This window comes from Schistocerca gregaria, chromosome 4, assembly GCF_023897955.1.
Source record: "Schistocerca gregaria isolate iqSchGreg1 chromosome 4, iqSchGreg1.2, whole genome shotgun sequence".
Classification (NCBI taxonomy): domain Eukaryota; kingdom Metazoa; phylum Arthropoda; class Insecta; order Orthoptera; family Acrididae; genus Schistocerca; species Schistocerca gregaria.
The window spans coordinates 402,380,498-402,406,588 of record NC_064923.1 but is presented as its reverse complement, the minus strand read 5'-3'; the positions used below and the strand labels follow the sequence as shown (position 1 = coordinate 402,406,588).

At 43.9% G+C, this 26,091-nt stretch overlaps 2 protein-coding genes across 2 annotated transcripts in view; both read right to left on the bottom strand.

Annotated features, from left to right (window-relative positions):
- Positions 1-2,630, bottom strand: part of LOC126267748 (pneumococcal serine-rich repeat protein-like) — a 28,668-nt gene extending 26,038 nt beyond the window's left edge. Inside the window, exons 1-2 of the mRNA XM_049973052.1 lie at positions 2,624-2,630; positions 2,281-2,361 (exon numbers count right to left, since the gene is read on the bottom strand). Coding sequence (XP_049829009.1) covers positions 2,281-2,361; positions 2,624-2,630 — 88 coding nt within the window. The remainder of the gene's footprint in view (positions 1-2,280; positions 2,362-2,623) is intronic.
- An 8,440-nt stretch (positions 2,631-11,070) lies between these two features.
- Positions 11,071-26,091, bottom strand: part of LOC126267142 (uncharacterized) — an 80,301-nt gene continuing 65,280 nt past the window's right edge. The window contains exons 6-8 of the mRNA XM_049972070.1: positions 22,551-22,726; positions 18,036-18,229; positions 11,071-13,133 (exon numbers count right to left, since the gene is read on the bottom strand). Of these exons, the coding sequence (XP_049828027.1) occupies positions 11,635-13,133; positions 18,036-18,229; positions 22,551-22,726 (1,869 nt within the window). The 3' untranslated portion in view covers positions 11,071-11,634. The remainder of the gene's footprint in view (positions 13,134-18,035; positions 18,230-22,550; positions 22,727-26,091) is intronic.

Here is a 26,091-nt window from a genome sequence, read left to right as displayed (position 1 = left end):
GGCTTTAAATACAAGTTTCTACCTTTTAACGGGCGGCTTGCGACAGAACTTTGAAATTCGCCCAATAACAGCATGAAATACTGAGAATCAAATTTTTGTTGCCCCCGGAATTCGTTTGAGGCGGCTCAGTCAACGCCATAGTTTCACCTACGTGGATAACTAGTTGTAAGAGGCTTGTATAGACATGAAGTCGGCCATTTCTAGTTCGATGTAGGCTTGCCAATATCAAGAAATTTTATTTAGTGAAGACCGAGTCCGAAGTATTCGACTTATTTCGTCGGGAGTGCTTTGTCACAGTCACTTCTAAACATGGAATAAAATTTCCACTCCGCAGCCCGTGAAAGGCAATTGTCCCGAGTTCGAGTCTCTGCCCAGCACACAGTTTTTATCTGCCAGGAAGTTTCTTTGAATAAAATTTGTTTCGCGAGTGGCCATGTCTGAGGGTACAACTAATTTTCTTTCATTTCTATTATGGCACTTAGTAGCAAGCTGAATTTATTCTACCAAAATGAGTTGTGAACTGCATGGTGCTGCCTTTAGAGATGACTAGAACAACGAGAAAACTCGTTTGTTTTGAAATTAAACTGAGTACATACTGATAACTATAATAGGTGTCTGTACTTTGCCGCTCTTTATGCTGAATTCAACTACTACTACCGGCAACAGTTGCAAGATTTTTTTTCTATACAAACCTTAGACCGGTATTACAATATCAAATTTCTTTGTCAAAAATCTTTGATTGTGTAATAGGAACTTCGTCGAGTGTCGTCCAATATTTGATCAAATCTAGGGCTCGCTGTAGATTTGACCAAAGAAATTGCTTGTCTTCTGTTCACTGCAATGTGACATGTTACCACATGGAGCGCTAGCATCGCTGCAACGTTCTGTCGTCTGCAGTGTTTTTATAAACATTGCCAGTAAATACAATTGGTGTGTGCCAACAACTACAAAATTAATGGAGATGTATGAAGCTGATGAGGTGCTTTACAACGTGAGGCAACCTGAATACAAAAATAGATTAAGAAGATTGGACACCTGACCTGACCTAACATAACATAACATAACACTCTCCTGTAGCAAGGAATCAGAGTGTTACAGTGAGCCTGTCTTCTGAAGAGGTAGCAGTTTTTAAGTGAATATTGTGATTTGTGATATAAGGATACACTTCACTGAGCACATACAGAAATGTATGCTCATCCATTCTTAAGTAATTGATGTACGACTTGACGTCTTCCACAGCTCACGTAACAAGTTTTGTTGAATGCTTTTATCGTGTCGTCGTAAAACCGACGGTTTCACCCAGATTAGATTGTTTTTCGTTCCATAGATCCGTGCTGAGGAGACCCTCGTGGATGTGGAACATGTCATTATTTTTAAAAAAATCTGAAATAACAATACTAATAGTATGAATAAATACAATGCATCATATGTTTCTATTCAAAATTTCGTCAATGGAGTAGGAGTTGGCCACTAGTAAGTCTTTCAGGCTCCTTGTAAACTGATCTTTATTTGTAACTAAACGTTTTATGTTTGCTGGCAAATTATTGAAGATGAGTGTTCCTGAGTAGTGGATCCCTTTTTGAAGTAAAGTAAGTGCTTTTAAGTCCTTGTGCAGATCATTTTTGTTCCTGTTATTGTATGTATGAACTGAGCTGTTTGTTGGAAAAAGAGATATTACTTAGGACAAATTTCATTAAGGAGTAAATATACCGAGAAGAAGTAGTTAGTATACACAGTTCTTTGAAGAGGTTTCTGAAGGACGTCCATGAATTTACTCCACAAATAATACGTATTACTCGCTTTTGGACTCTGAAAACTTATGTTTGACTTTAAGATTTACCCCAAAATATTATACTATATGACATTATGGAATGAAAGCAGGCAACGTATGCAAGCTTTTTCATTTTTATGTTGCCTATGTCTGCTAACACTCGAATTGCAAATACAGATTTGTTACGGAGTTTTTGCCGTTCTGTGGTGTGCTCCTCCCAACTGAATTTATTATCAAGTTGTAATCCCAGGAATTTAAAAGTGTCAACCTCGTATGTATGGTTCCTTCCCTCGCCCTCCCCCCCACTTCTTTTCCTCATGTGCACACAATGCAATTGCGGTACGTGCAATTGCTGCGGTTAGTAACAAGTTGTCAACCATCTTGAACTTTGACGAAAAATTTGATAACAGTGTAATACCCCTTCTAGCGCTATGCCAAAAATCTTTGTCAAATATATTTGACGGAATGTTTGATCACATGTTTGACAAAAAAATCTGATAGTGTAATACCGGCCTTACACACTTCAGAGAGCACGAAGTGGCGCGTGTCCTCAACTGCCGTTGCGTCCACACGTTCTCCCACCCGCCCGGCTGTAAGAAGGCGACTGAGCGCCGGGCGGGGCGGCGGCCGTGAAGTCACGTGACCCCCCCCCCCCCCCCCTTGCTCGACCGGCCGCCTGCAGCGGACGCCTCCACACGCGACCTTCGTGCACCGTGCAGCTCTTTATTTCTTACTCCAAGAAGCGAGCACACGCAACTCTTCCCGCGACAGAACGCTGCGTTCCGAATGAACAATTTTGTCCTCTGCTTGCTTCTACGTCCGCTCAGCCTCGTTCGGTAACGACACGATCACCTCCCATTTTGGCCAATGCAGAAATTATCTACTCAGCGCCGTACGTGTAAATCGGATACGATCGTCAAGCCTGGAGCAAATCATAGGTTCAGAACGTATCCTCAAACACCTCAGTTGCACTTCCAGAATTACAAGTCCTTTTCACTCCGAATGGTCACCACTTGAATTTTCTATAGTATTTTTGATTTCAGCCTTAACAGAGAAGCTGATAGGTACCAAATACATAACGTAATTAATTCGTATGATCTGTCCATTTTAGCGATTTAGTTTACTGTGTACTGCTCCGCTATCCATGCAAGAGCTTAAATTTTTCTGTCTGCTCCCTTGTACCGCGCCAAGTACGACGACCGGAACGTTTATTTTGTAGCAGCAGTTTTTGCAATAACCTGTAGTTACTTTTAACAGCTATGCTGTGATTGGCTGAGACAGAACAGGTGGAGCAGTCGCCGTATTCGGTTTTATACTATCGGCGCGATGGTGCCACATTTGCTGACCTTGTATTGAAACTTATGCCCAAAGAAAGAAAACGAAAAACTGTAGTTACCTGCTCGATCGTCTGGCACTTTCGAGAGATTTTAAAATTGGCAACAGTAATTTCATTGGAGCTTCCGAATGATGAACACTGGATTGAACAATTATATTTCCGAGTGAAATGGGTTGAAGATATTAAACTACCGGGAAAAAGAATTGTAATTAGGCTGAATAGGTTTTTTTATTGGTAACGCCACGTAGCGCTCTGTATGAAAATCACGGGCTGTGCTGTGTGCAGTCTGTGGCTGGTTTGCATTGTTGTTTGCTATTGTAGTGTTGGGCAGCTGGATGTTAACAGCGCGTAGCGTTGCGCAGTTGGAGGTGAACCGCCAGCAGTGGTGGATGTGGGGAGAGAAATGGCGGAATTTTGAGAGCGGATTATCTGGACGTGTGCCCATCAGAGACAGTAAATTTGTAAGACTAGATGCCATGAACTGCTATATATATTATGACTTTTGAACACTATCAATGTAAATACATTGTTTGTTCTCTATCAAAATCTTTCATTTGCTAACTATGCCTATCAGTAGTTAGTGCCTTCAGTAGTTTGAATCTTTTATTTAGCTGGCAGTATTGGCGCTCGCTGTATTCCAGTAGTTCGAGTAACGAAGATTTTGTGAGGTAAGTAATTTGTGAAAGGAATAGGTTAATGTTTGTCAGAGATTTTTGAAAGTCAGATTGCGTTGCGCTAAAAATATTGTGTGTCAGTTTAGTGTTGATCAGAATAGATAAAGAGCGAAATGTCTGAGTACGTTCAGTTCTGCTCAGATGTTTGAAAATCAAATAACGTAAGAGATATACCAGCACAGTAATTCACTAATTTTTCTAAGGGTACACATCTGCGTTTCATGTGTCAGGGCACATTGTGGTTGGTAATGTTAAAAAAACTTTGTATTTTGCTGGTATGATATGTGTCACTGGTCGACAACATGCAGGATATGCTTTGGAGTTAGACATTTCAGTGTTTAACTTTTAACAATAGTAATTTCTGGAGGTAATAACCCACGCTGAGTAGTTCCGAGTACGAAATCTCTGCCACCACACAACTTCTGCTCCACTGTAACACTGATCCTCTGTATCGATTGAGTCCTCTGCAGTCTTTGGTACAGCGTATGCACGTCAGTGACGTCACGCGTGACTTGACCAGCGTCCATTTAGACTTAATCCGGTTTTCCATCCGCTGCTGGAGGGGGGCCAGCAGGTATCAAGGTCAGAAAACGAGAGCGTAGTATTCCGATTACGTGGGGCAAATTTTGTGGTAACAATATTGTCACTCTGCTTGGACCAAAAGCAGAGAATCAAATTACATAAAACTTACAGGTTGTGCGCAATATGAACAGAGCAACTGGCAGGCCAGGTTTTACAGTTCTATCAGAACTATCCACTGAAACTGGGCCAAAATTTTAGAGGTGTTACCACTACTTTTCGTCACCCTTTACCTACACATCTCCCTATCTCGGCTGCAAATTAGTACACTTTCCTTTGATTGGTCAGACAACCTGCACAGGAAATTTGTACAATATCTGGCTTGGAAGAGTGGGGACCGGCAGACCACTCACCATTTGATCTTTCTGTGTGTGTACTTGTGTTGTCAGGAGGTCACATGACAAAGCTGTTCATTCAGTCGTAACTTTTGAGGTACAGAGGTTTTTTTTCTCCTTTTAGCGATCATCTGCCACGTATTGGTGACCACAGCAACGTCCAAGACGTCTGTCCATCGGTAAATGCCGCCTGCTCTTGTGTCCAAAGTCGATCCACTTTGCGATAATTATAAACAGTTCCGTCCTGTCAATATATTGTTTAGAATTGTGTTCGTCACACAGGATGAACCGATAAAATATGTGTTTAGTGAATAGGTTTGTAGTTTCCGTTCTGTGGGCTTCGTTGTGAATATTAGTGAAACAATGGTGTGCTTCGGGGTCTTCCGTCGAGTTATCAGCGAGTCAGCCGTGTTATTCAGTTGCTGAAAATGTAAACAACAACTCGACGGTACAGCCACAGGCTCACCACTAAACAGTGGCGCCGAAGAATCCCTCGGGATCGTACGAGCGAAACATGTAGTGAGCCAGTTCATCCCGGTTGTCAGCCTCGTACGGTGTGACGAGCAGACCTCCGATTCTTTAAAGAATGCAACTTCCCTGTATAAAACAGCTTGAAACTTCTCATTACACTGCAACTGAGTTAATGTGGTAAATATTCGGCGTTTAGCATGCAGGTTTAGAAAAGATTTGAAATCATGTTCAAAGATTGTTGTTGTGGTCTTTGGGGACTGGTTTGATGCTGCTCTGCATGCTACTCTATCCTGTGCACGCATCTTCATCTCCCAGTACCTACTGCAACCTACACCCTTCTGAATCTACTTAGTGTATTCATCTATTGGTCTTCTTCTACGATTTTAATCCTCCAGTACTAAATTGGTGATACCTTGATGCCTCAGAACATGTCCTACCAACTGATCCCTGCTTCTAGTCAAGTTGTGTCATATACTTCTCTTCTTCCCAGTCCTATTCACTACTTCATTAGTTATGTGACCTACACATTTCAGAAGCTTTTATTCTCTTTTTGTCTAAACTATCTATCCTCCACGTTTCACTTCCATTCATGGCTACACTCCGTACAAATACTTTCAGAAACGACTTCCTGACATTTAAATCTATACTCGATGTTAACAATTTTTTCTTCTTCGGAAACGCTTTCCTTGCCATTGCCAGTCTACATTTTATATCGTCCCTACTTCGACCATCATCAGTTATTTTGCTCCCCAAATAGCAAAACTAGTTTACTACTTTAAGTGTCTCATTTCCTAATCTAATTCCCTTAGCATCACCCGACTTAATGCGACTACATTCCATTATCCTCGTTTTTCTTTTGTTGATGTTCCTCTTATTCCCTCCTTTCAAGACATTGTTCATTCCGTTCAACTGCTCTTCCAAGTCCTTTGCTGTCTCTCACAGAATTACAATGTCATCGGCGAACCTCAAAGTTTTTATTTCTTCTCCATGGATTTTAATACCTACTCCGAACTTTTCTTTTGTTTCCTTTACTGCTTGCTCAATATACAGATTGAATAACACTGGGGATAGACTACAACCCTGTCTCACTCCCTTCCCAACTACTGCTTCCCTTTCATACCCCTCGACTCTAATAACTGCCATCTGCTTTCTGTACAAATTGTAAATAGCCTTTCGCTGTATTTTACCCCTGCCACCTTTAGAATTTGAAAGAGAGTATTCCAATCAACATTGTCAAAAGCTTTCTCTAAGTCTACAAATGCTAGAAACGTAGGTTTGCCTTTCCTTAATGTTTCTTCTAAGGTAAGTCGTAGTGTCAGTATGGCCTCACGTGTTCCAGCATTTCTACGGACTCCAAACTGATCTTTCCCGAGATCGGCTTCTACCCGTTTTTCCATTCGTCTGTAAAGAATTCGCGTTAGTATTTTGCAGCTGTGACTTATTAAACTGATAGTTCGGTAATTTTCAGATCTGTCAACACCTGCTGTCTTTGGGATTGGAATTATTATATTCTTCTTGAAGTCTGAGGGTATTTCGCCTGTCTCATACATCTTGCTCACCAGATGGTAGAGTTTGTCAGGGCTGGCTCTCACAAGGCTCTCAGTAGTTCTAATGGAATGTTGTCTACTCCGGGTGCCTCGTTTCGACTCAGGGCTTTCAGTGTTCTGTCAAACTCTTTACGCAGTATCATATCTCCCAGTTCATCTTCATCTACATCCTCTTCCATTTCCATAATATTGTCCTCAAGTACATCGCCGTTGTATAGACCCTCTATATACTGCTTCCACTTTTCTGCTTTCCCTTCTTTGCTTAGAACTGGGTTTCCATCTGAGCTCTTGATATTCATGCTAGTGGTTCTCCTTTCTCCAAAGGTCTCTTTAATTTTCCTGTAGGCAGTATCTATTTTACCCCTACTGAGATACTGTCTGCAAAACGGTGTTGCCAACAGAGTCGGTAGTAAACGAGTAACAAATTGAAGCGTTAGGTTCGCTGCCGACGTTTCACTGATCGAACGGCGGAATTGGAGTTACCGATCAAATTTTGTCCCTTCACAATTTCGCGTGGTTTGTGTGTGTGTGTGTGTGTGTGTGTGTGTGTGTGTGTGTGTGTGTGTGTGTATGTGTGTGTGTGTGTGTGTGTGTGTGTGTGTGCTGGCGTCGGAATTGGAATTACCGATCAAATTTTGTCCCTTCACAATTTCGCGTGGTTTGTGTGTGTGTGTGTGTGTGTGTGTGTGTGTGTGTGTGTGTATGTGTGTGTGTGTGTGCGGGCGTGCGTGCGTGCGCGAGCGCCTGAGCGCGTATGGAGAGGTGTCGGTGACAAAAAGAACTTTGTGTATGTTTGACACGGAGAACTCAGCAGAGGCGGACGCCGATAGGGTGTGGGGCGCATTGGCACTGCAGTAGCTCAGAGGACACCAGGCTGTACTGAAAGCGTTTGCGTTTCGACAGAGGTAGTTTTACACAAGCTCTGGGCGAGTAACTGAGACAAGTCTGTAAACATTTCTTGAAAACCGTTTTCAGTACCACGATTAGCACCGAGCGAGGTGGCGCAGTGGCTACCACACTGGACTCCCATTCGGGAGGACGACGGTTCAATCCCGCGTCCGGCCATCCTGATTTAGGTTTTCTGTGATTTCCCTAAATCGCTCCAGGCAAATGCCGGGATGGTTCCTTTGAAATAGCACGGCCGACTTCCTTCCCTGTCCTTCCCTAATCCGATGAGAGCGATGACCTCGCTGTCTGGTCTCCTCCCCCAAACAACCCCAACCCCCAACCGCGATCGGCTCTTGCTGTATGCGAAACGGACAAATGTTTCCAGAGTTTTAAGTATTTGCATTTAGCAGTGAGCTCTGTTACAGCCCATTTAGACTTAGTTGCGACTTCCGACGTTTGGCTCACCAGGGGGGGGGGGGGGGGCATGACGCCATTAACCCAGGTAACACCAGTGGCTTCCCCCCACCACGCCACCGGCAGTTCACTTCGTAATGCGCCCCTGTTGACAAGCCGTGGATAGACAGCGCCACGTGGTGTCGCGATTTAGAGGCACCTGCGTCCATCAGCTCTCGTAGTGAAGTGATTTTCTGGCGTTGGTGTGCCCTACAGTCGTCAAGAGTTGCGAACGAGTGTTTCGTGTTGGCGCTGCATTAATAATAGCAGTACAGAACTTCTTAACACGAGATCGGCAGTGAAAGTGGTCGTCCTAGAGCACGGCCATCGCCTGTGACTTCGATGTTCTGCTGCTGACTACTCCTCAGAGTTCAACAAAGCAGTGGACAGTGTGCAGTACCTCTCGGTTGTGATGGATGAAGCTCCAACAGTGCAACGGAGGAAAGTGGCTATTTTTCTCTGGCTACAAAGAAATGTCTATAAGCCATAGTTTATGTATTGCAGTTACACGATATATACAGTAAATAAAGGAGTTTTTGTAGAGCCAACTACATTTTCTACATTAAAGGCTCACTGCTTCAATAATGAATAATAAATAATAATCTTGAACAGCTTAAATATAATTCTTATGATTTTGTAAGTTTTGGTGACATTTGCTATTACTTGAATAAATTAAATATTGGAAAGCTACAGTGCCTTAGGCGTGTATTTATTTTCAAACTCATGCTCCCATTTATTCTTTTGCGATTTAATGTGAAGTTAATAGGATGACAAACTTCGTGCAGTACAATGTTTACAGATTGGGATCGACAGGAATGTTCTTATTAAAGACAGATAATAATCTACCACTTTAAATCCAAAAGCTGTATCTAACAATTCATTTTACCAAACTGGACTCTTGGTTTCTTACAGGGTCAACGAACTGTAGCTAAAATTTATTGGCTACAAATGTTTGATGTAGTTTATGAAATATTCCGTTCGTTCTTGGGGCAATATAGACATGTTAACACATAGTATTAATGTTCCAGCATGATATTTATTTAATAGTTCGTTATGAACCTGCTTTCGGCTTCTTTGGCGATCGTCAGATAACTGACGACGGCTTGAGAAGCCGAAAGCAAGTTCATAACGGACTATTAAATAAATATTATGGTGGAACATTAATACTGTGTACTAAAATATCACATGTTTTTTGTCCTTCCTGAAGAGAACATAAAACAAAGTTAATTCCCATCTTCCACGTGATTTATGTAGTCCCCACTAAAGTTCTCACAAGAGCCATACCACCCCCCCCCCCCCCCACACACACACAGACACACGCACATACATACATACACCGAAGCGCCAAAGAAACAGGTATAGGCATAAATATTCAAATACAGAGATACATAACACGCAGAATACGCCCTGTATGAGACAACAAGTGTCTGGCGCAGTTGTTAGATCCGTTACTGCTGCTATAATGGGAGGTTATCAAGATTTAAGTGAATTTGAACGTGGTGGTATAGTTGGCGCATGAACGATGGGGCACAGGATCTCTGAGGTGGCGATGAAGTGGGGGTTTTCCATTACGATAATTTCAGGAGTGTACCGTGAATATCAGGAATTCGGGAAAACATCAAATTTCCGAAATCACTGCGGCCGGAAAAATATCCTGCAAGAACGGGACCAATGGCGAATAAAGAGAATCGTTCAACGTGACAGAAGTGCAGCCCTTCCGCAAATTTCTGCAGATTTCAATGCTGGGCCACCAACGAGTGTCAGTGTGCGAACGATTCAACGAAACATCACCGATACGACATTTCGGAGCTCATGGCCCATTCCTGTACCCTTGATGACTGCACGACACAGAGCTTTATGCCTCACCTGGGGCCGTCACACCGACATTGGACTGATGATGACTGGAAACATGTTGCCTGGTCTGACGAGTCTCGTTTCAGATTGTATCGAGCGGACGGAAGTGTATGGCTGTGGAGATAACCTCATGAATTCATGAACCCTGAAGTCAGCAGGGGACTGTTTAAGCTGGTGGAGGCTCTGTAATGGTGTGGGATGTCTTTCAGTTGGAGTGATATGGGACCCCTGATACGTCTACATACGAATCTGACGGATCAAACGTATGTAAGCATCCAGTTTGATCACCTGCATCCATTCATGTCCATTTGCGTTCCGACGGACTTGGCAATTCCAGCAGGAGAATGCGACACTCCATGCATCCAGAATTGCTACAGAGTGGCTCCAGGAACACTCTTATGCGTTTAAACACTTTACCTGTCCACCCAACTCCCCGGACATGAACATTATTGAGCATATCTGGGATGCCTTGCAACGTGCTGTACAGAAGAGATCTCCACCCACTCGTACTCTTATGGATCTACGGGCAGCCCTGCAGGATTCATGATGTCATTTCCCTCCAGCATTACTTCAGACATTATTCGAGTCCATGCCACGTCGTGTTGTGGCACTTCTGTGTGCTCGCGAGGCCCTACACTATATTAGGCAGATGTACAAGCTGGTTTGGCTTTTCATTGTATTTATTTCATGCAAGCATACAGTCTCTGAATGCCGTCTCGAGGAATTTCTTACCATGTCTGAAACGTGCTGTTTTTAGCTGACGCAGGCCTCTGGCTGGGGGCTGATGTGGATGTATACGCCTTGCCAGCAAAGTCCACATACGGTCTGTGGGGGACGAATCAGTGATGTTCCCAATCCTCTCATCAGATCTCGGGAACTTGATTCACAGTAACTAGGTAGAAACAGGGCTATTAATTACAGGCGGGCTAATCCTGTCTCGCAGATCAAAGCGAGGTTGGCGACCCTTATGTTAGACTGACTTAACATGTGTAGCAGTGAAGGCTGCTTCCACAATTGGAGTTGGTGTTGGGTTAGATTATGGGTGGTCGGTAAGTGAGTGGTGATCGCTGTAATTTGACAGTTTCTGAAAATCACATCTGTATAGTACCACTTATAGCAAGGTGTTTAATTGGGCTGCATATTGAATTCACACAGGAAATAGTTTCATTTCCAATGGTCGCTCACTCATTTTTTATTCCAACAAATGGCTGGTCTTTTATTAATAATGTATCACAGTAAACAGTGCATAGTATGATATTATACCTCTGGAAAGACGTGTGTACCTTTACTCTGACGTCTGGCACATGTCTTTCCTACCACGAATCTGTCTGTATAAATGTTTTTTAAATAATTTTGTTCCTTGTTTAACACCACAACACTGCATACACATTACTTTTTAATGTCCTCTATTATACTTTAATGTAGTTCTAGCTCAACAAGTCATCATCACAAAAGCACCTTAGTCCTATGTAAAACTCTCCTTTAACATCTTTGTGTTCACTTCAGATTACCCTGAACAACTAAAACTATTAGTCTTTTGTGCTACCATATACAAGTAAGTAAGTAATGCTAAATAAAGAATGAATTATAAATCTGAGGCACTGTTTTGTGAAATCGGTCGCAGTTAATTCTGTCTCGTCTGCTAGATTCTGTCCTTATAACTAATTACATGGTTTAGAATAGTCTACAGTGAAAGACAATCCTTTGAAAACAATGCTTAAAGAGGTTACAACGAAGATTCTGCAACGGCAGCCTTTTCTTTCTTCCTCCTCGCTAGATTTCTCTCAGCTGCTGAGCACAGGTCTTGCTCCGGAATGCTGATGTCTGGGCTGAAACACGCCAGTATCCTCTTCTTGAGTATGGGGAGCGTCGTTCCGTTACAAATGAAAAAAACATACAGTAGTGGCCCCTGCACCATTGTAGCTATATGTACGCAGTACACAAGCTGTGCCACGCCCTGCACCTGGTGAAACCCAATTCTAATAATAATCCCAATCCCACTTAAAATTACAGTTTTAACTGACATAAAAACAAGTTCTTTCTTTGAGGCAAATTTACCCTTCCTATAAATTTTGAGTTGCTGCATTGAGTTCCGAGTTCGTAGGTACATGATTCCCACCAGTCCGAGACAAACCAAGTTAAAAGATATCGATAGTGAAATCGCCCCAAGGAATATTATCCGACTATAGATCAGATAATACCTGGCCGTTCTTTCCAAAGCGATACACGTTGCGCATACTATACTCCAGGGTATTAGTGCATACAGCACCTGGCGACGGAATATCTGGCTCGCTTCAGTAGGTGCTAGCTCGTTAGGAAGCCTCAGATGACGAACACACGCGTACATATGGTAGCAGAATGAGTTTAGCCAGATACAACTGAGAAACGTGAGGGCGCTATCTATCAGTACCATTACAGATAAGTCGGGGACGCCTGCCATCCGATAAACGACCTCAGAACACAGGATCTGGACTATACCCGTGATCTGAAAGGACAAGAATATCTTTCCAGGCAGATTACGTAAATGGGGAAGGTGCATGTATAGTCCGGCAGTCAAAAAGCGGAAAAGAATATTTAGCACTACAAACGATATTTCTAAAGATTTAAACCTTTCGATTTTAAAATTCTTGTATTTCAAGGTGACACTGTATAAACTCTCTTTGTAACTCAGTGTCCTTTCCGTTGGCTTTACATAACCTCTGAGAGGATCTGTCCACGTTACTTCGAAGCCACTCGGGTACAGCCCAGCTCCGTAATATCTGACGGCACACAGCTCGGGAGATTTATGGAAGGAAAACTCGCGGCACTTCAGCAACAGGACAGCTCTGGAGACAGAGCAGATGGCGTCTGTGGTGTTCGATTCCAGACACGACTGGTCGTCGGGACTGTCGAAGTAGCAGCGGGCGTCGTGCACGGACTGCACGATACTGAACGGGACGTCCTGACAAACGCCGAACGAGTTGACAGCCATCCAGGCCAGCAGGCAGAGGTTGACGTTCGCCCTCTGCGTGTAGGCCAGGTAGCTGGTGATGGGTACGTGGGCCGACCGCTGCACCAGGTCGCCCCACAGCCGCTCGCGGCACTGTAGGCGCTGCCGGACGGTCTCCGGGGGCAGGTCTTCCAGCGGACACGGGGGGTGCTCCAGGACGTCAGCCAGCAGCTGCAGGCAGTCAGTGTCCACGTTGAGCACGGCGCTGCTTTTGTCCTCCAGCTGCCACTTCTCGTCTGGAAAAGAACGACAGCAAGTACTTGGTGCTCGTACACTGTAACCCTAGGACGCCTAAGGAGCAGGGGGGGGGGGGGGGGGGTTCGTTGAACCCACAATCTTTTTTATGTCCCCTGCTTTTGCCCAAGTAACTTTCATAGTACATATTCCCTTTGAGTTATTGTTTGTTCGCTATTTTATGAAATGTTAGTGACAATATATTTTATAGAAAATTCCTGCTTTGAAATAAAAAGTAAATAAACTTATTATGGGTACAACAAACCCTCCGCCCTTAGGCTTCCATGCTATAGAAAATTTCCCTTAGTAGGATTTCGTATTTCTCCTCTCTACAACAATGCAAGTTAGTTTCTTGTTGGTTGGTATTCTTGATATTCACAACAATTGCTTTACTTTCAGAGGAACTGATTGTTGATGTCAGTCAGCTGTTATTTATCTTGTAAACTTGCAGTGAGTTGGTGCAGTTCCCAACATTTAGGCCTCCAGTAACTTTGGTGTCCTACACAGCAAAAACGATACCAAGTAAAAACTTACTGATGTTGTCAACAATGCACCAAGATAAAGGCACTGTTGGAGAAGAGAAGAATAAAACCGAGATAAATGCATATTATAATTCCACTAAAGATGGAATTGATACCATTGATCAAATAGCGCCTATGTATGAGGTGCATTCAAGTTCTAAGGCCTCCGATTGTTTTCCTCCAGACTGGAAAGAGATAGAAACATGCGCATTGTTTTAAAATGAGGCCTCATTCATTGTCAATACATCCCAGAGATGACACCACCGTACGGCAGATGGAATTTTACCGCCAGCGGCGAGAATGAGAACTGTTTTAAATACTTAAAATGGCGACGTTTTCCTTACTTGAACAGCGTGCAATCATTCGTTTTCTGAATTTGCGTGGTGTGAAACGAATTGAAATTCATCGACAGTTGAAGGAGACATGTGGTGATGGAGTAATGGATGTGTCGAAAGTGCGTTCGTGGGTGCGACAGTTTAATGAAGGCAGAACATCGTGTGACAACAAACCGAAACAACCTTAGGCTCGCTCAAGCCGTTCTGACGACATGATCGAGAAAGTGGAGAGAATTGTTTTGGGGGATCGCCGAATGACTGTTGAACAGATCGCCTTCAGAGTTGGCATTTCTGTGGGTTCTGTGCACACAATCCTGCATGACCACCTGAAAATGCGAGAAGTGTCATCCAGGTGGGTGCCACAAATGCTGACAGACGACCACATGGCTGCCCGTGTGGCATGTTGCCAAGCAATGTTGACACGCAACGACAGCATGAATGGGACTTTCTTTTCGTCGGTTGTGACAATGGATGAGACGTGGATGCCATTTTTCAACCCAGAAACAAAGTGCCAGTCAGCTCAATGGAAGCACACAGATTCACTGCCACCAAAAAAATTTCGGGTAACCGCCAGTGCTGAAAAAATGATGGTGTCCATGTTCTGGGACAGCGAGGGCGTAATCCTTACCTGTTGCATTCCAAAGGGCACTACGGTAACAGGTGCACCCTATGAAAATGTTTTGAAGAACAAATTCCTTCCTGCACTGCAACAAAAACGTCTGGGAAGGGCTGTGTGTGTGCTGTTTCACCAAGACAACGCACCCGCACATCGAGCTAACGTTACGCAACAGTTTCTTCGTGATAACAACTTTGAAGTGATTCCTCATGCTCCCTACTCACCTGACCTGGCTCCTAGTGACTTTTGGCTTTTTCCAACAATGAAAGACACTCTCTGTGGCCGCACATTCACCAGCCGTGCTGCTATTGCCTCAGCGATTTCCAGTGGTCAAAACAGACGCCTAAAGAAGCCTTCGCCGCTGCCATGGAATCATGACGTCAGCATTATGAAAAATGTGTACATTTGCAGGGCGATTACGTCGAGAAGTAACGCCAGTTTCATCGATTTCGGGTGAGTAGTTAATTAGAAAAAAAAATCGGAGGCTTTAGAACTTGAATGCACCTCGTACACCTGCAAGAGGGGAATAAAGAGATGGCTTCTATCTGTATTTTACTCTCTCATCGACATTTGTGCTATCAATGCAACCACCATATTCATCCAGTAACATCCAAGATGAAATGAAAAGAAACACAACACATGGAAACTTTCTCTTCTGCAAGCTGGGATGGAACTAGTGAAATTGCAGGTAGAAGAAAGAAGTTCCAATGCAAGAGGGTTATCTAACCAAATTGTTCAATCGATGAAGACTATTCTACGAAAGAAAATCAAAGAAGTGACAACAGAAGCACGTCAGCCTCCTGCAGGGAAAGCTCGGTGCCATATTTGTGTAAGAAAAGCTAAAACAAAGAAGCAGAAGTACAACAATCTAAGTAAACCGAAACAGTATTGTGGACAGTGTCATAAACATGTGTGTAACACACATTCAGAAAAAATTGTGAAGTATGTCTCTTGCCTTGAAGTTGAGGACTCAGAGTAGTCTATTGTATATGAACACATCTGTATTTTGTATTGTAATATGTCAATTTTTTATTCACTCAATCCAATATTTATAACGATTAACAACATTTATAAACCGATACCTTAGTTAAAATACATAAACCATATTGAAAGTTGTAATTCTTCGTCAGTAAACTTATTTAATACCTGTGGGCTCCCTGAACCCCCCCCCCCCCTCCCCCCTTAGGCATCCAAGTTAGAAAAAAAGGCTTGGGCGTCCTAGGGTTAAGTCTTCTTTGGACGATACGACTGAGTGTTGTTTAGTTAAATCATCGATGATTAGTGATTATGGTAGGCTACCACCAACAAATAACCAGATGTATTTGTCAGAAATGATGTTAGGCGGAAAGTGAACATGAATTTTAGTGTTCACAAAGAAAGATACCAGAGATCCACTGAATGAATACTATTCAAGCTCATATCATCCAAACGGCGTCAACGAAGACCCCCATGTCCCCTTCGAATTTGTATAACAGACGAAGTAAGTTGGTTTTATAGCTGTCTCTGTTTTGAGGCTGATAGAAGCGGTACTGCACTCTCTTGTTTCAACGTCACACTCAGTCAGTTGTGATTCAATGCCGACACAGTCGTACTGAGAAAGGAACGTTTAGTGGTGTATGTATGGGTGTATGAAAGTCCACAGATAGGGCAAACAGTGACAGAGACAACGAGAGCATTTGGCATGGCCCACCGAATAAAGCAAACCTGCTTGGCCGAGAAAACTTGTTGTTCTTTTCTTTTCAGGCTGTGTCACAGACAGGCTGCCGACTCGACATATGTGAGTAGAAACGTGTGCCACCGTGTCTCAGCCAAATGAGCTGAAATCCGTTGGCAAATATTGAGCTGAACAGCAGGCAGCGAGCTTAGCAATGTGCGACTACACTAGAAAGTTTGAAAATGAAAGGATGTAGGCCGATGTTTGTGAATGAATTACCTGTCTATGACATGGAACAACAAGGTGCACCCTGCCTTACATTGTTGTCACAGTGTCTGCTATGTTTCCCACAGGTGCTTTATCCATTAACATTGTAAATAAATTTCCTCCGCCAAGTTTTTGTGTCAGTATGTGAAGACTAAACACACCAATTATTGCAGGGGTTAGGATAAGGTTTTCGCTAAGCCATAGACTGTTTCATGGGAAAAGCTTGTGTGGATAATTCACAAGTCGTCCACTTAGAGACCCTTAGTGCTACCCCCTGAGAATCCGAGGCTAGTACCTAGTTTTCCAACAACTGTGCGCTGTACTGCAGTTAAGAGTTGCACTGTTTTATGGTCTAAGGAAAATTCTCATTATTTGCAAGGGCTAGAGAGAACTCGTCTTACATTATATGGTCTAGGATACCATCATGATACCATTTCAGACTACAGTTCCTTGAGGGACATGTGGATGGAAACTTTTAAAGTATTGCAAACGTGGTTAATATCTCAACTCGAAGGCAAGGCAATCATGTATCGTGTGTGGTTCAAACAGGACGGAACTCTGGCACACTTTGCTATTCATGTGTGTGAGTTGCACAATGAGGATCGTCACCAGCCTCATCAAAATGGACACCACGTGCTCTGAACTTTACCACACCGACAACTCATTAGGAGGAATAATTATTTCCCACGTAGGTCAACATAACTTGTTGACGAAACCTTTTAAAACGTACCTACACAGACACTTCACAAGATGTCAAAGGAGATGTGGAGACACACAGATCTCTGTGTAAGACGCGATGGTCCACATATTGATATGCTGAATATGTAGTTTTTATGTCTAAGTAGTCCAAATACAACTTAGTGGCCGGCCGGAGTGGCCGAGCGGCTCTAGGCGCTACAGCCTGGAACCGCAAGACCGCTACGCTCGCAGGTTCGAATCACGCCTTGGGCATGGATGTGTGTGATGTCCTTAAGTTAGTTAGGTTTAAGTAGTTCTAAGTTCTAGGGGACTGATGACCTCAGAAATTAAGTCCCATAGTGCTCAGAGCCATTTGAACCAACTTGGTGTTTTGAGCTAGCGCTACGGACTTTCAGCTACACTGTATGAAGGATGACTCATTCTGATTTCCCGCCTTTTCAGTATACTTCAGTATAGTATATTCAGCTTAGAGATATCGCGTAACCAGTTTGTTCGTTAGCGTGAAAATGTCAAGAAGTAATTCAACAAACTCCAGTAGCGAAAACATGAAGGAATTCTTCTGTCCCAATGAGCGGTTTATTCTTAATATTCTACGAGTATAACATCCAAACCACTTGTAGTATGCAGGTGGCTTGTAAGAGTTCCAGACACAGAGCTGCCAAGAAATCGAAAAGCTTACAGTGGAGTGTACACCGTGCACGGCAATCACGTAAATCGAGAAGGGTTTCTGAACATCATTCGTCAAATGAGAATACAGTCCGAAGTCATCAGCGCACAGACCTGCAGTGGATGAACCCCAGTATCAAACTCACCTATGATGTCTCTGACAGATGGGCTGTATTTAGTTCTCAGCCAGTTGATCCGATAGAAGGAGTACACCGCGTCGGCGAGACCGAACATCTCTGATGCCTTTGGCTGCTGCTGCTCGCACTGCGCGCTGAAGTCGTCGCGAAAGGAGAGGTACCACTCCTGGTAATCCAGCAGGCGGTCATTCAGCACCGGCCGCCTGTGACACACAGACAGAGAGGTTAAAACCAGCGTTCCAAATCATGTACCACAGCGCGTGGAAGAATGTGAAAGTATGCATTATGAATTTTCGTTCAGCAGCGGAGCGCGCGCTGATTTCAAACTCTCTGGGAGATTAAAACCGCTTGTAAGACCGGGACTCGAACATGGGACAACCGTGTTTTTGAAAATAAAGTTTTTTACTGGCGCGGAATATATATACACATCAAAAAAGTTTCGCATTGCCACGGTTCCGAGAGTTCCGTAATCTGTACAGAAAATTGGAATAGAGATCAACAAAAACATCATTTCCGCCCTTCTTATTGCTCATAAAAATTACACATTGCATGTTGTAGCACCATACAGCGAGACTTTCAGACGTGGTGGCCCAGACTGCTGTACACACCTCTAATACCCAGTAGCACGTCCTCTTGCTTTGATGATTGCCTGTATTCGTCGTGGCATACTATCCTACTATCCACGAGTACATGTAGGTACTGTTTGTCCAGACTGTCCCACAACCTAATGAATGCATGGACGCTGCATGTCAGCAGAAGACTGTTCAAGCTGATGGAGGTTCTGTAATGGTGTGGGGCGTGTGCAGTTGGAGTGATATGGGACCCCTGATACGTGTAGGTGAGACGTTCGTAAGCATCCTGTCTTATCATTGCACCCATTCATGTCCATTGTGCAATCAGACAGACTTTGGCAATTTCAGCAGGACACTGCGACAATCCACACGACCTGAATTGTTACGGAATGTCTCCGAGAACACTGTTTTGAGTTTAAACACTTCTGCTGGCCACCAAACTCCCCAAACATGAAAATTATTGAGCACTCTGGGATGCCGTGCAACGTGCAAGAGATCTTCACCCCCTCGTACTCTTACAGGTTTACGGACAGCCCTGCAGGATTCATGGTGTCTGTTCCCGACAGCACGACTTCAGAAATTAGTCGAGTCCATGCCACGTCGTGTTGCGGCATTTCTGCGTGCTCTCGGGCGGAGGGGGGGGGGGGGGGGGGGAAGGCTTCACGATATTAGGCAGGTGTACCAGTTTCTTTGTCTCCTCGGAGTATATCGCGAAGATAGTTTGAACGCTGATAGTGGAAGTGTGGTTATACCCATAAAATTGCGATAATATATTGCTGGATTAGTAAAGATACCAAATTCTAAATAATTTGGGCGAGACACGTGTTAAAGGTAGATCAAAAATGATCACCAAATGCGTTTATACACCCCTTGGCATAGCAGCAGTAGAGGCGCAACAGTTGAGGAGAATCTTGGAGAATATTTGGCTTAAGTTTCCTGGTAATTTTATAGCTGCAGAGGTAGATTTAAACTTACCTGTTTTATCCGAAAGATAGTTTTAACAGTTAAACAGAGCACTGACTCGTGAATATAACATCTTAGTTCTATTGGTGACAAACAGACCGGAACTTTTCGACTTGTGTAGCGTAGAAGAGCGAAACCGGACGGTTGTAGCATCAGGGAATACGGCTATAGGAGTGGCCGAGCGGTTCTAGGCGCTTCAGGCTGGATGTGTGTGATGTCCTTAGGTTAGTTAGGCTTAAGTAGTTCCAAGTTCTAGGGGACTGATGACCTCAGATGTTAAGTCTCATAGTGCTCAGAGCCATTTGAACCAATACGGCTACAAATAGGAATAGAAAAAAAGGCAGGAATATCGTTGTAATCAGGAAGAGCGACAAGAAACAAGTTTAAGATTACTTGAGCAGTCAGCACGAAAACTTCATCTCCAGCCCAAACAATATTATCAACAGATAAAAGTTCAACTGCATTCCACCATACGCTTTAGACAGATATGTGCCGAGCAAAGTTCTGAGGAAAGGAAAAGACTCGCTGTAGCTTGACAGACGTGTTAGGAAACTGCTCCGAAAGCAAAGAGAGCTCGACTGCAAATAAAAACGTAGCCAAGGCCTCACAAACCAAAAATAAAAGAAAAAACATAGAATGAAGCCAAAATTAGCGTTTGGAGAGCAATTCGTGAAGCGCCCAACATGACTTGAGAGACAATGTAAAATGCCCTGGTCTCATGTTAACTCGGTAAACGGATCGAAGTCACCTTTCGAGGCACTGTGTGACCATAACGGACGTGAAATGGTTGACGACAGAGCAAAAGCCGAAATACCAACTGCCTTTTTCCGAACCTGTTGCACAGAGGCAGGTTGCAGTGTAATACCTCCTTAAAATCACAGCACCAACGGCAAAATGACACATATCGGAGAAAGAGACCATAGGACAGAAAAACAAATGGTTCCAATGGCTCTGAACACTATGAGACTTAACATCTGAGGTCATCAGTCCCCTAGAACTTAGAACTACTAAAAGCCTAACTAACCTAAGTACACCATACACATCCATGCTCGAGGCAGGATTCGAACCTGCGGCCGTAGCGGTCGCGCGGTTCCAGACTGAAGCGCCTAGAACCGCTCGGTCTCAACGGCCGGTTGACAGAAAAACAACTGACATAATTCGACAGAGGGAATGTTGAGTATGGGAAAGCGCTGGCTCCTCATCCTCCAGCAGTGCGTCGAAAGCGTCTGGGGGAGCCAAGCGTTGCTGATGACTGGCAACCAGCACAGGTCACTCCCATGCTGAAGAAGGGTCGTCAAACGGATGCACAGAGCCACAGGTCGCCATGGGTCGCTTGTAGAATTTTGGAACTTGTTTTATGCTCACAAATTATAATATTTCTGGAGCCAATATTTGGTTATCTTCTGAAACCCAGACCGCTTTCTTCGTCCACGAGACTCAGAAAGCAGTAAATAGAGGCGCCTGGGTAGGCTCAGGGTTCCTTTACTTCCGGAAGGCATTCGATATACACTGAAGAGCCAAAAAAACTGGTACTTCTGCCTAATATCGTGGATGGCCCCCGTGAGCACGCAAAAGTTCGGCAGTACGGCGTGGCTTGGACTCGACTAAATTAGTGCTGGAAGGAACTGACACCAATAATCATACAGGGCTTCCCATAAATCCGTAAGAGATGTCTTCTGAACAGCACGTTGCGAGGCATCGCAGTTATTTTCAATAATCTTCATGCCTTGAGAGTTTGGTGGCCAGCGGAAGTGTTTTTAACCCAGACGAGTGTCCTGGAGCCACTCTGTAGCAATTCTGGTCGTGTGAGTGTCGCATTGTCCTGCTTGAAGAGTCCAAGTCCCTAGGAATGCACAATGAACACGAATGGATACAGGCGATCAGACAAGATTGTTGCGTATATGTCACCTTTCAGAGTCGCCTCTAGTATCAGAGGTCCCATATCACTCCAACTGCATACTGCCCCAAACCATTACAGTGTCTCCACCAGCTTGAACAGTCCCATACTGACAAGCAGGTTCCATGGATTTTCGGGGTTGTCTCCGTACTCGTACACGTCCATCCGCTCGATACTATTTGAAACGAGACTCGTCCGACCAGGCAACATGTTTCCAGTCATCAACAGTCCAATGTCGGTCTTGCCGGACACTGGCGAGGCGAAAGCCTCTGTGTCGTACAGGCATCAAGGGCACACGAGAGGGACTTCGGCTCCGAAAGCCCTCATCGACGACGATTCCTTGAATGGTCTGACCGGTGACACTTTCTGATGCCCCAGAATTGAAATGTGCAGCAATTTCCCGCCGCAACGATGTCGGATGTTTGATGTTTTATCGGATTCCAGATATTCACAGTATACTTGTGAAATGGTCGTACGGGAAAATCCCCACTTCTTCGCTACCTCGGAGATGCTGTCTCCTGTCACTCGTTGGCCGACTATAAAACCACGTTCCAACTCACTCACATCTTGATTACCTGCCAGTGTAGTAGCAGTAACTGATCTAACAACTGCGCCAGATACTTGTTGTCTTATATAGGCGATGCCGACCGCTGCGCCGTATTGTGCCTGTCTACATGTCTCCGTGTTTGAATACGCATGCCTACACCAATTTGTTTGGCGCTTCAGTGTAAGGAAACGCACTGACGTTAGTCACTCACATTCACTGAGACGCCTGGCTGCCTTACTGGTGGTACCACTGTTCACTGAAACGGTCTGCTCCGCTCATCTGGTGCGGAATATGCGGCCCATTTTAAGACAAGAGACAATTGCAATTACTGAAGGCTATACGGAGTGCCAGGACTTTGTAAATGATTTGATGCTGTAATAGTCTCCTTCAACATGATCGACAAGCCCCATTTTTACTCTGTCGTGAATTAAATGATGTCAGTAATTTTTATAACAGTAAAGAATGAGACCCATAGAGATAAAGTAAATATTCCCGAATTATAAAGAGTTGGAGAATAAGTCAAATGTACATGGCCTTTACAGTACCTAAGTATATAGCTTCCAGGTGTCTCCTTGTCTTCTTCCAGCGTATAGTTCGCTATCTGCTTTCTGATGTACTGAACATCGCGCTCCCAACCCCTTAATTTTGTGTGCAGCATGTCTCTCACATGTTTCATGTCCTCAATCCATCGATCGAGCTGCTCATAACTGACGTTTTTACTCTGAAACACACAGAAAGTAGTTAAAATTACTTGCGTAATACAGACAGCGGCAGCCAATCTTAACTTACATTTGTAGGCTCAGTTATTACATAACATTTACAGTATTGTACGTGGGGGACCACACATTCAGTTTTGACAGCCAGCACAGCATTAAAGCAATGTATACAGGGTGACTCACCTAACATTACCGCTGGATATATTTCGTAAACCACATCAAATACTGACGAATCGATTCCACAGGCCGAACGTGAGGAGAGGGGCTAGTGTAATTGGTTAATACAAACCATAAAAAAATGCGCGGAAGTATGTTTTTTTAACACAAACTTACTTTTTTTAAATCGAACCTCAGTGCCGTTTGTTGCATTGTAAAATGTTAATTACATCCGGAGATATTGTAACCTAAAGTTGACGCTTGAGTACCACTCCTCCGCTGTTCGATCGTGTGTATCGGAGAGCACCGAATTACGTAGGGATCCAGAGGGAGCGGTGATGGACCTTAGGTTGAGAAGAGACTGGAACAGCACATTACGTCCACGTGCTAACACCTTTTTATTGGTCTTTTTCACTGACTCACATGTACATTACCATGAGGGGTGAGGTACACGTTCGACGGACGTTTCATACGACGTGGAGAATGCATAAATTGGCCAGTCCGTTCTCCTGATCTTACACCTCTGGACTTCTTTCTGTGGGGTGCGTTAAAGGAGAATGTGTACCGTGATGTGCCTACAACTCCAGAGGATATGAATCAACGTATTGTGGCAGCCTGCGGCGACATTACACCAGCTGTACTGCGGCATGTACGGCATTCATTACGCCAGAGATTGCAATTGTGTGCAGCAAATGATGGCCACCACATTGAACATCTATTGGCCTGACATGTCGGGACACACTCTATTCTATTGAAAATGGAAACCACCCCTCATGGTAATGTACATATGCGTCAGTGAAAAAGACCAATAAAGAGGTGTTAGCACTTGGACGTAATGTGCTGTTCCAGTCTCTTCTGTACCTAAGGTCCATCACCGTTCCCTTTGGATCCCTACGTAATTCGGTGCTCTCCGATACACACGATCGAACAGCGGAGGAGTGGTATTCAAGCGTCAACTTTAGGTTACAATATCTCCGGATGTAATTAACATTTTACAATGCAACAAACGAAACTGACTACGTATTTGTTTATATGTTCAGATGTACTAACAAAACTACCGGGGTTCCATTTTAAAAAAAACGTATGTTTGTGTTAAAAAACATACTTCTGTGCATTTTTTTATGGTTTGTATTAACCAATTACACTAGCCCCTCTCCTAACGTTGGGTCTGTGGAATCGATTCGTCAGTATTTGATGTGGTTTACGAAATATATCCAGCGGTAACGTCAGGTGACTCGCCCTGTATAGCGATGTGTTGTAAGGGACAATCAAAACGTTACTGTTCAAAGGCTGTACGGTCCAGAAACGATATGCCAATCAGGCAAAATCGATCTGAGTATCGAGGCAATCATTTCCCCGACACACGAGCCTGAAATAAACCGTTTGGTAGATCACCGCATTCTGTTGCGTGAAGAAGTCCGCAACTGACTGCTGTACATTCTCAACCTACAGGAATCGCCGACCATTCGAGGCATTTCTTAATGGACCGACCGAAGGCGAAACAGTCACACAGGGAAACATCAGGACTGTAGGGTGGGTGCTCGCGTTGTCTCCCACACGAGTAATCCACAACGGATGAGGCTGGCCTCCCAGACCGACCAGCGACTCGTGCCAAATCGCAGGCAGCGCGGAACTTGGCGCACCATTCCACAGCGGTGGTTTTCGACAGACGTGCTGCCCCATAATTCTCTGATGGATGTCTACTGGTGTTTGTCAGCCAAGAAAAGACTAACAAACATCACGTTGGTCCTATTTGGATGCATTTGGTAATAATGTTGGCGCAGTTCATTTGTCAGGCTCACATCACAAAGACGCGAAAGCCACACTACTCCCTCGTCTACATGTCAGTGCTTATATACCAGCACTGCAGTCACGCTACGTTGCACAAACGTTGTAGCTACGCCACCAAAGGGAAACATTTCATCACCCCTTATATAATTCACAAACAGTTGTCAGCCTATAACGTCAAATAAGAGACCTGTAGATATTTCGAGGTAGTTACAGCACAAATGTTTGAATGTGTGAATGCGTGCTGTTGCAGCATTGCATATGAATTAAATCCCCTAGGGTTGCGGGCAGAGTCAAGCTCCGACATTTGTAGCCGCCTAACGTGGCTGGGAGACCAAGCAAATGTCGTGCAAACTTTTCAACGGTTTTGACCGTTGCCTACTGTGTCATATTCCTGCTTGTTACCAATGCTGCGGAAAAGGTGAGTACATGTAGGGACCGTTTGCATACGTAATGATATGTAACAAGCACTATGTATCAGGAATATTATCTTATATTAGAACAAATAAGCCCTCGGTCACAAATATTAAGTCAAAATTGACCAGGTTTAGACACTACTATGAACGTCGTCTTCAGAATTAAACTAACTGTTCTAAAACATAATGTTGTTGTTGTTGTTGTCTTCAGTCCTGAGACTGGCTTGATGCAGCTCTCCATGCTACTCTATCCTGTGCAAGCTGCTTCATCTCCCAGTACCTACTGCAACCTACATCCTTCTGAATCTGCTTAGTGTACTCATCTCTCGGTCTCCCTCTACGATTTTTACCCTCCACGCTGCCCTCCAATGCTAAATTTGTGATCCCTTGATGCCTCAAAACATGTCCTACCAACCGATCCCTTCTTCTAGTCAAGTTGTGCCACAAACTTCTCTTCTCTCCAATCCTATTCAATACCTCCTCATTAGTTACGTGATCTATCCACCTTATCTTCAGTATTCTTCTGTAGCACCACATTTCGAAAGCTTCTATTCTCTTCTCGTCCAAACTAGTTATCGTCCATGTTTCACTTCCATACATGGCTACACTCCAAACAAATACTTTCAGAAACGACTTCCTGATACATAAATCTATATTCGATGTTAACAAATTTCTCTTCTTCAGAAACGCTTTCCTTGCCATTGCCAGTCTACAATTTATATCCTCTCTACTTCGACCATCATCAGTTATTTTACTTCCTAAATAGCAAAACTCCTTTACTGCTTTAAGTGTCTCACTTCCTAATCTAATTCCCTCAGCATCACCCGATTTAGTTTGACTACATTCCATTACCCTCGTTTTGCTTTTGTTAATGTTCATCTTATATCCTCCTTTCAAGACACTGTCCGTTCCGTTCAACTGCTCTTCCAAGTCCTTTGCCGTCTCTGACAGAATTACAATGTCATCGGCGAACCTCATAGTTTTTACTTCGTCTCCATGAATTTTAATAC